The sequence below is a fragment of the Nerophis lumbriciformis genome, linkage group LG29 (genome assembly GCF_033978685.3).
Source record: "Nerophis lumbriciformis linkage group LG29, RoL_Nlum_v2.1, whole genome shotgun sequence".
NCBI lineage: Eukaryota > Metazoa > Chordata > Actinopteri > Syngnathiformes > Syngnathidae > Nerophis > Nerophis lumbriciformis.
This window is the reverse complement of record NC_084576.2, coordinates 23860001-23872500: the sequence shown is the minus strand read 5'-3', so window position 1 is coordinate 23872500 and position 12500 is coordinate 23860001. Positions and strand designations below refer to the sequence as shown.

Sequence of the window (12500 nt, the reverse complement as noted above, 5' to 3'; positions counted from 1 at the left end):
CAGGTGACACGTTTGCAAAAAACTTAGTACATGTAAAACAGTAGAGCAGTGCTAATCAATGATTGGTTCTCAGGCGCCCCCTAGGGGACACAGTTTTTCACACCCCGCTTTAATTGAAATTCAATTGAAAACCTGATCATATTCTCTTTGAGTAGCTGGTACATGTCACCGAGCAGAAGACATGTCCATTGTTTTCTCATGCCCCCCCAACACCTTACCATATACTTATGTATACTTGTGTATTGTTTTCTCACGCCCCCCCGACAACTTTCATATACTTATGTATACTTGTGTATTATTTTCTCACGCCCCCCCCCACACCTTACCATATACTTATGTATACTTGTGTATTGTTTTCTCACGCCCCCCGACACCTTACCATATACTTGTGTATTGTTTTCTCATGCCCCCCCAGACACCTTACCATATACTTATGTATACTTGTGTATTGTTTTCTCATGCCCCCAGACACCTTACCATATACTTATGTATACTTGTGTATTGTTTTCTCACGTCCCCCCCGACACCTTACCATGTACTTGTGTATACTTGTGTATTGTTTTCTCATGCCCCCCGACACCTTACCATATACTTATGTATACATGTGTATTGTTTTCTCATGCCCCCCGACACCTTACTATATACTTATGTATTGTTTTCTCATACCCCCTGACACTATATCATAAACTTATATATAAATGTATATTGTTTTCTCACTCCCCCCGACACCTTATCATATACTTATGTATACTTGTCCATTGTTTTCTCACGACCCCCCGACACCGTACAATATACTTATGCATACTTGTGTATTATCTCACGCCCCCGACACCTTATCATATACTAATGTATACTTGTGTATTTTCTCACGCCCCCCGACACCTTATCATATACTTGTAAATAATCTCCCCCCGACACTTAATCATATATTTATGTATACTTGTGTATTATCTCACGCCCCCGACACCTTATCATATACGTATGTATAAATGTATATTGTGTTCTCACGTCCCCGACACCTTATCATATAATTATATTTGTGTATTTTCTCACGCCCCCGACACCTTGTCATATACTTATGTATACTTGTGTATTATCTCACGTCCCCTGACACCTTATCGTATGTGTATGTATACTTGTGTATTGTTTCCTCACGTCCCCGACACCTTATCATATAATTATATTTGTGTATTTTCTCACGCCCCCCGACACCTTGTCATATACTTATGTATACTTGTGTATTATCTCACGCCCCCTGACACCTTATCGTATGTGTATGTATACTTGTGTATTGTTTTCTCACGCCCCCAACACCTTATCATATCCTTATGTATACTTGTCCATTGTTTTCTCACGACCCCCTGACACCTTACAATATACTTATGTATACTTTTATATTGTTTTCTCACGCCCCCGACACCTTATCATATACTTATGTACACTTGTGTATTATCTCACGCCCCCGACACCTTATCATATACTTGTGTATTATCTAACGCCCCCGACACCTTATCATATAATTGTGTATTATCTCACGCCCCTGACACCTTATCATATACTTACGTATACTTGTGTATTATCTCACCTCCCCCCGACACCTTATCATATACTTATGTATAAATGTATATTGTTTTCTCACGCCCCCCTGACATATTATCATATAATTATGTATACTGGTGTATTGTTTTCTCACGCCCCCCTGACACCTAACATATCCTTATTTATACTTGTGTATTATTTCCTCACGCCCCCAAACACCTTATCATATACTTATGTATACTTGTGTATTATCTCATGCCCCCCGACACCTTATCATATACTTATGTATACTGGTGTATTGTTTTCTCACGGCTCTGACACACTATCATATCCTTATTTATACTTGTGTATTATTTTCTCACGCCCCCAACACCTTATCATATACTTATGTATAAATGTATATTGTTTTCTCACGCCCCCTGACATCTTATCGTATACTGGTGTATTGTTTTCTCACGCCCCCTGACACCTTATTATATACTTATGTATACTTGTGTATTGTTTTCTAACACCCTCCGACACCTAATCATATACTTGTGCATTATTTTCTCACGCCCCCCGACACCTTATCATATACTTATGTATACTTGTGTATTGTTTTCTCACGCCCCCCCGCCTCACTATTTGAGAAGCTCTGCAGTGGGGCCTCGATTGAATTCCCTGAGAATTGAATACAGTAGCAAGCTGTCAGTTTTGTGTAGTGTTGGATTTTGTGGTGTTTGTGTGTGTCAGGGCGGTGGAGGCGGGCATCACCATTGTCAACGAGATGGGTCTAGATCCAGGTATTGATCACATGTTAGCCATGGAATGTATCGACCAAGCTAAAGCTGACGGCTGCACGGTGAGTATGTTAATGTTAGAATGCTAAAGTTGTATTCTAGTTTTTGAACACATTTTTGACATTTTAACTTTAAAAAAAAAATCGATATTCGATGCATCTTAGAAGAGTGGTAACTTTTCCTGTTATCATGCTAATGTTAGCATGCTAACATTTTATGCCAGCATTTTAGGAAAATGTATTTGTTTGAATTTTTCGTTTGAACCTAAAAATCATGGCTTTTGATGCTTAAAGCCATCATAGAAGTATGGTAATTTTTCCTATGTTATCGTGATTAGCTAATTGTATTTGTTTAAACTTTAAAATCTTAGATTTTGATACTTAACACCATCATAGAAGCATGGTAACTTTTCTTATGTTAGCATCTCAGCTAATTAGATTTTTTTTCTTTTTCATTTTTTTTTCTTCCATTTATTATGAAAATGAAAAAATATTTTAACGTTTTTAACTTTAAAATATTGGATTTTGATACTTGCCGCCATCTTAGAAGTATGGTCACTTTTCCTATGTTATCATGCTGATGTTAGCATGCTAACACAGCATTTTAGCAAAATGTATTTGTTTGAATTTTTCGTTTGAACCTAAAAATCACGGATTTTGATGCTTAAAGCCATCGTGGAAGTATGGTAACTTTTCCTTTGTTGTCATGGTTAGCTAAATGTATTTGTTTAAACGTAAACATCTTGGATTTTGATACTTAACGCCATCTTAGAAGCATGATAACTTTTCTTATGTTAGCATGCTAACGTTAATGCTAGCATCTCGGCTAATTTTATTTGTTTAAACTTTGATACTTGACGTCATCTTAGAATTATTGTTTCCTATGTTATTATGCTAGTGTTAGCATGCTAACGGTTCATGCTAGCATTTTAGCTAATTCCATTTGTTTAAGGCAGTGTTTTTCAACCTTTTTTGAGCCAAGGCACATTTTCTGCGTTGACAAAAATCCGGAGACACATCCCTCGGCAGAAGTCATTAAAAAATTAAACTCAGTTGACAGTAAAAAGTCGTTGTCGCAATTGTAGGATATGACTTTAAACCATAACCAAGCATGCATCACTATAGCTCTTGTCTCAAAGTAGGTGTACTGTCACCACCTGTCACATCACACCCTGACTTATTTTGAGTTTTTTGATGTCTTCCTGTGTGTAGTGTTTTAGTTCTTGTCTTGCGCTCCTATTTTGGTGGCTTTTTCTCTTTTTTTGGTATTTTACTGTAGCAGTTTCATGTCTTCTTTTGAGCGATATTTCCCGCATCTACTTTGTTTTAGCAATCAAGAATATTTCAGTTGTTTTTACCCTTCTTTGTGGGGACATCGTAGATTGTCATGTCATGTTCGGGTGTACATTGTGGACGCCGTCTTTGCTCCACAGTAAGTCTTTGCGGTCTTCCAGCATTCTGTTTTTGTTTACTTTGTAGCCAGTTCAGTTTTAGTTTCGTTCAGCATAGCCTTCCCTAAGCTTCAATGCCTTTTCTTAGAGGCACTCACCTTTTGTTTATTTTTGTTTAAGTTAGCGTGTCAGTAAATGTGTTGTGTTGTGGTGCCACAGGTGGAGTCGTACACTTCCTTCTGCGGAGGACTTCCCGCCCCCGAGTGTTCAGACAATCCTCTTCGCTACAAGTTCAGCTGGAGTCCTTACGGAGTTCTCCTCGCCACCGTCAACCCCGCCCTCTTCTTGCGGGACAGCAAGGTGCGCACGCTAAACGTTGGCAACACTTAGTTGTGAGTTGCAGCTCAGCAGCACTTGTGTCCCCTTCAGCTTGTGAGCATCCCACAAGGGGGCGCTCTGATGGACGCCGCCACGCCAATGGATTTCTTTCCTGGATTCAACTTTGAAGGTTACCCCAATCGGGACAGCACCAAATGCGCAGCTCTGTACGGCATCCAGAATGTGCACACGCTGCTCAGAGGAACGCTACGCTATGAGGTGTGTTGGTCACACACACACACACACACACACACACACACACACACACACACACACACACACACACACACACACACACACACACACACACACACATACACACACACACACACATAATGAATGATGTTGGTCTCATGCAGGGTTTCTCCAGAGCCATGAGTGGTTTTGTCAAGTTGGGTTTGATCAACAGTGATCCTTGTCCCCTGCTGCAGAGCTCCGCCCCTCCGGTCACATGGGTAACCTCCGTCCCGTTGTCACATGATCGTCTTTAACCTCACTGTAGACTTCAAAGTCAATCTCATCGCTCGTCGAGCCGTCCTTAAACGTCACGTCTTCGTGCTTGTCCTGGCGTCCACAGAAAGGATTGCTGTGTCACGTGTTGTCGTTGGACCCCACCATCTCCCATGATGCATTTGAGGCGGCGGTGGTGGACCGCGTGGGCCATGACCAAGACAAAATGGACTGTCTGAAATGGTGAGCCTGCACGTGTGACAAAATTAAAAAGCTAACTTTATCCAACTTAACTTAGCTACATACACCTACATACGCTACATATACCGTATTTTTCGCACCATAAGGCGCCCTGGGTTAAAAGCCGCGCCTTCAATGAACGGCATATTTCAAAACTTTGTCCACCTATAAGCCGCCCGGTGTTGTAAGCCGCATCTAACTGCGCTAAAGGAATGTCAAAAAAACAGTCAGATAGGTCAGTCAAACTTTAATAATATATTAAAAACCAGCGTTCTAACAACTCTGTTCACTCCCAAAATGTACGCAAATGTGCAATCACAAACATACGTATATCAACATGGACAGAGCTGCGTGAAAAAAGCCACCCGGCCTCTTCGCGTAAACTTAAACTTACCTTAACCACTCGCTCATCTTTTCTTCATCCATCCCTTCGAGTTAGCTTTTATGATGACGCCGGCTGGAAAGGTCTCTTTTGGCAAGGTCTTCCTTTTGAATATCACCATGGGTGGAAGTTTCTGGCCATTAGCATGGCAAGCTAGAACCACAGTGAAGGATGACTTCTCATTCCCTGTGGTGCGAATATTCACCGTACGTGCTCCCGTTGTATCCACAGTGCGGTTCACAAGAATATCAGTTGCTGTGAAATAGTAATCCGTGTGCGGATGGAGAGATTGCGTCTTTTCATGAACCGGATCCCTGACGCTTAGTAGGAGCCATTTTGTGGTCTTTACAGATGTAAACACACAAAGGAAATGAAACGTACGGTATATCCGCGCGCTTTTTCTTCTTCTACGCGGGCGGGTGGTTGCTTACAGTAGAAGAAGAAGCGCTTCCTGTTCTATGGGGGCGGGTGCTTACCTTGGCGGTTGCTTGCGTAGAAGAAGAAGCGCTTCCTGTTCTACCGGGAAAAAAGATGGCGGCTGTTTACCGAAGTTGCGAGATCGAAACTTTATGAAAATGAATCGTAATATTAATCCATATATAAAGCGCACCGGGTTAAAAGCCGCACTGTCAGCTTTTGAGTAAATTTGTGGTTTTTAGGTGCGGCTAATAGTGCGGAAAATACGGTACATATAGCTACATACACTACATATATAGCTACATACACTACATATATATAGCTACATACACTACATATACAGTATATAGCTACATACACCTACATACACCTACATACACTACATATATATATATATATATATATATATATATATATATAGCTACATACACCTACACACACTACATATATATAGCTACATACACTACATATCAGAGGTGGGACCAAGTCATTGTTTTGCAAGTCACAAGTAAGTCTCAAGTCTTTGCCCTCAAGTCCGAGTCAAGTCCCGAGTCAAGACAGGCAAGCCCCGAGTCAAGTCCAAAATCAAGACTGGAAAGTCTCAAGTCAAGTCCTAAGTCCTGCATTTTGAGTTTCGAGTCCTTTCAAGTCCTTTTAACCACAGACTAATATATTAACACAGATTGTGTATGCTTTTCAAACGCTGTATTTATTTATTAAAACAAGTGCATTTTAAATTGCAGGAAAGAAAATTGTGCTGACATTGAACTTTATAATAGCACTATTAACCAGTCATTTTAAACATTAACTCATTCCTTTACAGAACAAACACATTGAAAAATAAAGTGCAAATGTACTTATTTGTACAAAAGTGTTAACATTGAAAAAACATGACATATATGTGAACATAACAAAAAAGTTGTACTTTTTATATGTCAGGGCCCTATGCTGCATTGCATTTGCAAAAGACCAAATTAGCCAAGAGTCTGTCAGTCATTTGTGCACGATGGGGGCGTAGTATGATGCCACCATGGCTGAAAACTCGCTCCACTGGAGCACTGGAGGCAGGCACTGCCAAGACTCTCATGGCCACTCGGAACAGTGAAGGAAGAGTCTTCATGTTCAATGCCCAGAACAAAAGGGGGGAGAGAGTTGTTTTGGGTTGGTGCACTACTTGTAAGTGTATCTTGTGTTTTTTATGTTGATTTAATTAAAAAAAAATAAAAAAATAAAAAAAAATTCTTGTGCGGCCCGATACCAATCGATCCACGGACCAGTACCGGGCCGTGGCCCGGTGGTTGGGGACCACTGAGGTAAACAACCAACAGTATGTCAGAAAGCTAGCTAAAACGGTACACATATTCATAATATAGTATACATTTTAACTGACCTTTATTTTACTATTTTTGTCTTTTTTTAGGTGGCTAAAATACGTGGTGCTGCTGACCGCCGTCTAACGTTACGTGTGATATATTGACTAACGTAACCCTGCTTAAAAAAAATCACTGAACAAAAAGTATGAATAAAGTAGTGAACTGCAACAGATTCCCGTGTTTGCAATAACGTTATAACGTTAGCAGTGAGTTTACAGCCTCACTGATTTAACTACACAGCAAATAAAAGTCACGTTACTTAGCCAATAAACGTTATCTTACATTCAAAACTTACCGTTCTTTGTGCAACTTCAAATGCCGGACGAAGTTGGAAGTAGTTGCCTCTCCATCAGTAATTTTCGAACCGCATGTGTTGCATACTGCAAACCGTTTTGTGTTGACCACCTCGTAATTTTTATACCCAAACAAAATTATTTTAGGTATCATTTTTTGTTCACTGGCGTGTGGTTTGGACATGTCTTCTTCGTTGGTTGTCCTGCAATTTGATTGGATGAATGCTGTGTGATGAAAACAAAGTAGATCTAATTTGATTGGCTGTTGTACTGACAGCACACCAGCTGACACACGCAACACTGATAGACAAGAACACAATGAAAAATACGGAGCGCTCCCGAATAACTTTTTCATCTTTGGGTTTTGGGGAAAGTAGCAAGTCATGTCAAGTTATGTCAATTCAAAAGGCTCAAGTCCAAGTGAAGTCACAAGTCATTGATGTTAAAGTCTAAGTCGAGTTGCAAGTCTTTTTACATTTTGTCAAGTCGAGTCTAAAGTCATCAAATTCATGACTCGAGTCTGACTCGAGTCCAAGTCATGTGACTGGAGTCCACACCTCTGCTACATATATAGCTACATACACCTACATACACTACATATATATGTAGCTACCGTATTTTCCGCACCATAAGGCTCCCTGGGTTATAAGCCGCGCCTTCAATGAACGGCATATTTCAAAACTTTGTCCACCTATAAGCCGCCCCGTGTTGTAAGCCGCATCTAACTGCGCTAAAGGAATGTCAAAAAAACAGTCAGATAGGTCAGTCAAACTTTAATAATATATTAAAACCAGCGTGATGTGGGCGCGCATGGAATCGTATATCAACATGGACAGAGCTGCGTGAAAAAAGCCACCCGGCCTCTTCGCGTAAACTTAAACTTACATTAACCACTCGCTCATCTTTTCTTCATCCATCCCTTCGAGTTAGCTTTTATGATGACGCCGGCTGGAAAGGTCTCTTTTGGCAAGGTCTTCCTTTTGAATATCACCATGGGTGGAAGTTTCTGGCCATTAGCATGGCAAGCTAGAACCACAGTGAAGGTTGACTTCTCATTCCCTGTGGTGCGAATATTCACCGTACGTGCTCCCGTTGTATCCACAGTGCGGTTCACAGGAATATCAGTTGCTGTGAAATAGTAATCCGTGTGCGGATGGAGAGATTGCGTCTTTTCATGAACCGGATACCTGTCGCTTAGTAGGAGCCATTTTGTGGTCTTTACAGATGTAAACACACAAAGGAAATGAAACGTAATATCCGCGCGCTTTTTCTTCTTCTACGCGGGCGGGTGGTTGCTTACAGTAGAAGAAGAAGCGCTTCCTGTTCTATGGGGGCGGGTGCTTACCTTGGCGGTTGCTTGCGTAGAAGAAGAAGCGCTTCCTGTTCTACCGGGAAAAAAGATGGCGGCTGTTTACCGAAGTTGCGAGACCCAAACTTTATGAAAATGAATCTTAATATTTATCCATATATAAAGCGCACCGGGTTATAAGGCGCACTGTCAGCTTTTGAGAAAATTTGTGGTTTTTAGGTGCGCCTTATAGTGCGGAAAATACGGTACATACACCTACATACACTACATATATATATATATATATATATATAGCTACATACACCTACATACACTACATATATATATATATATATATATATATATATATATATATATATATATATATATATATATATATATATATATAGCTACATACACCTACACACACTACATATATATAGCTACATACACTACATATATAGCTACATTCACCTACATACACTACATATATATATATATATATATATATATATATATATAGCTACATACACCTACATACACTACATATATAGCTACATACACTACATATATATATATATATATATATATATGGCTACATACACCTGCATACACTACATATATATATATATATATATATATATATATATAGAGCTACATACACCTACATGCACTATATATATATATAGCTACATACACTACATATATATAGCTACATACACTACATATATATATAGCTACATACACTACATATATATAGCTACATACACCTACGTACACTACATATATATAGCTACATACACCTACATGCACTACATATATATATATATATATATATATATATATATATATATATATATATATATATATATATATACAGCTACATACACCTACAGTACATACACTACATATATATATAGCTACATACACTACATATATATAGCTACATACACCTACGTACACTACATATATATAGCTACATACACCTACATGCACTACATATATATATATATATATATATATACAGCTACATACACCTACAGTACATACACTACATATATATAGCTACATACACCTACCGGTACATACACTACATATATATAGCTACATACACTACATATATAGCTACATACACTACATATATATAGCTACATACACATACCGTACATACACTACATATTTATAGCTACATACACTACATATATATAGCTACATACACCTACATACACTACATATATATAGCTACATACACCTACATACACTACATATATATATAGCTACATACACTACATACATATAGCTACATACACCTACATACACTACATATATATATAGCTACATACACTACATATATATATAGCTACATACACTACATACAGTATATATAGCTACATACACCTACATACACTACATATATATAGCTACATACACCTACATACACTACATATATATAGCTACATACACTACATACAGTATATATAGCTACATACACCTACATGCACTACAGTGACGTGCAGTCAGGGGAGGCAGGTGAAGCGGGGCCTCACGTGTCAACATGGAAAGAAAAAAAATGTAAAAAGAAAAAAAAAAAATTTAATTGTTATATGTATCTAGTGATTATACTATAAAGTTATTTTCCAATTGTTATATGTATCCAGTGATTATACTATAAAGTTATTTTCCATTTAACTTCACCGGTTTTAGATTATTTTTATTCAAAATCGCTGAATTTTCACATTTGCCGTTCAAATACTGAGAAGAGACTTGCGGTGAGTCAGCAGCCAGTTGAGCCTCACCATGGATTGCGCAATGACTCGGCTAACTGCTGGCCTGCTGTGCAGTGAGACCGTATTGCTATATGAATTATATTATACATTTCCATAGTTTAGTTAGCTGAGGTATATAATGTACAGTGTATTTTGTCAACAACTGTATGTGTGTAACGTATTTCTTGTGCTGAGCAATAATAAAACGGCTGCGAAGACGCACTGTGTGAGGCTCGCAGTAATCCCGCCTCCTAGTGGTAGAGGGCGCTAGTGATCCCAGCGATCATTCTTGCGACTACTCGACTGCAGAATAAGTGACAACAAGCGGCAACAGTTAGCAGCGATCGTTTATTTTTTCCTCTCGCCTGGACTTTTAACATGGAGGATTACATATCTAAAATAAAAACAGTTTTCTAAACTGGACTTTCAATCGAAGCAGGAGGTAATAATTAAAAGGAAGATATCCATCGAGACAGAGAGACTTTTAAAACTGAAGAAAGATAAGGAAGACTTCTATAAACAAGTTATCGATGCTTTTGTTCAGAAGGAGTGGCGCATGGACTTCATTTATAAGTAAAGGTAAGACCATAATAACGTTTTTTTTTTATTAAATGTGCTTTTTTGTGTGCTACAGTTTATGTGTAAAGTTAAAGTAGCAATGATTGTCACACACACACTAGGTGTGGTGAAATTTGTCCTCTGCATTTGACCCATCCCCTTGTTCACCCCCTGGGAGGTGAGGGGAGCAGTGGGCAGCAGCGGCGCCGCGCCCGGGAATAATTTTTAGTGATTTAACCCCCAATTCCAACCCTTGATGCTGAGTGCCAAGCAGGGAAGAATGCTGGTATGAGCTTTTAAACATAACCCGTTAACTGCTGCCAATCAAATGGTGAATAAGATACTCTTTAGGGTTCATATGCACGTCACTGATACACTACATATATATAGCTACATACACCTAAATACGCTACATATATATACAGTTGTGCTCATAATTTTACATACCCTGGGAGAATTTATGATTTATTGGCCATTCTTCAGAGAATATGGATGATAACACAAAAACCTTTCTTCCACTCATGCTTAATGGTTGTGTGAAGCTATTTATTGGCAAACAACTGTGTTTACTCTTTTTAAATCAAAATGACAAAAGAAAGTACCTAAATGACCCTGATCAAACGTTTACATACCCCAGTGACTTTGATCTGATAACATGCACAAAAGTTGACACAAACAGGTTTGAATGGCTAATCAAGGTTCCAATCCTCACCTGTGACCTGTTTGTTTGTAATTAATGTGTATAAAAGGTCAGTGAGTTTCTGGGCTTCTGACAGACCATTGCATCTTTCATCCAGTGCTGCACAGATGTTTCTGGATTCTGAGTCATAAGGAAGGCAAAATAATTGTCAAAGGATCTGCGAGAAAAGGCAATTGAACTGCATAAAACAGGAAAGGCGTATAAAAAGATATCCAAGGAATTGAGAATGCCAATCAGCAGTGTTCAAACGCTGATTAAGAAGTGGAAAATGAGGGATTCAGGTAGACCAGCAAGGATTTCAGTCACAACAAATGCAAAGAAAAATCCACAAATAACTTCAGCTGAAATACAGGACTCTCTGAAAAATTGTGGTGTGGCTGTTTCAAGATGCACAATAAGGAGGCACTTGAAGAAAAATGGGCTGCATGGTCAAGTTGCCAGAAAAAAGCCATTTCTGCGCAAATGTCACAAAGTATCCCGCTTACATTACGCCAAACAGCACAGAGACAAGCCTCAAAACTTCTGGAACAAAGTAATTTGGAATTAAAGAGACCAAAATTGAACTTTTTGGCGACTCGACCATGCAGCCCATTTTTCTTCAAGTACCTCCTTATTGTGCATCTTGAAACAGCCACACCACATTTTTTCAGAGAGTCCTGTATTTCAGCCGAAGTTATTTGTGGATTTTTCTTTGCATCTTGAACAATTTTCCTGGCAGTTGTGGCTGAAATCCTTGCTGGTCTACCTGAATCCCTCATTTTCCACTTCTTAATCAGCGTTTGAACACTGCTGATTGGCATTCTCAATTCCTTGGATATCTTTTTATACCCCTTTCCTGTTTTATACAGTTCAATTGCCTTTTCTCGCAGATCCTTTGACAATTATTTTGCCTTCCCCATGACTGCGATTCCAGAAACATCTGTTTCTGGACACATTAATTACAAACA

General features: G+C 38.9%; 1 protein-coding gene across 2 annotated transcripts in view; it reads left to right on the top strand.

Annotated features, from left to right (window-relative positions):
* The window catches only part of aass (aminoadipate-semialdehyde synthase), a 49226-nt gene that overhangs the window by 35648 nt on the left and 1078 nt on the right, over positions 1 to 12500 (top strand). For both annotated transcript variants that reach the window (XM_061924695.1, XM_061924694.1), the window contains exons 16-21: positions 1 to 3; positions 2272 to 2380; positions 3928 to 4068; positions 4138 to 4305; positions 4446 to 4541; positions 4664 to 4779. The exon at positions 1 to 3 is cut by the window's left edge and continues 108 nt beyond it. In XM_061924695.1, coding sequence (XP_061780679.1) covers positions 1 to 3; positions 2272 to 2380; positions 3928 to 4068; positions 4138 to 4305; positions 4446 to 4541; positions 4664 to 4779 — 633 coding nt within the window. The remainder of the gene's footprint in view (positions 4 to 2271; positions 2381 to 3927; positions 4069 to 4137; positions 4306 to 4445; positions 4542 to 4663; positions 4780 to 12500) is intronic.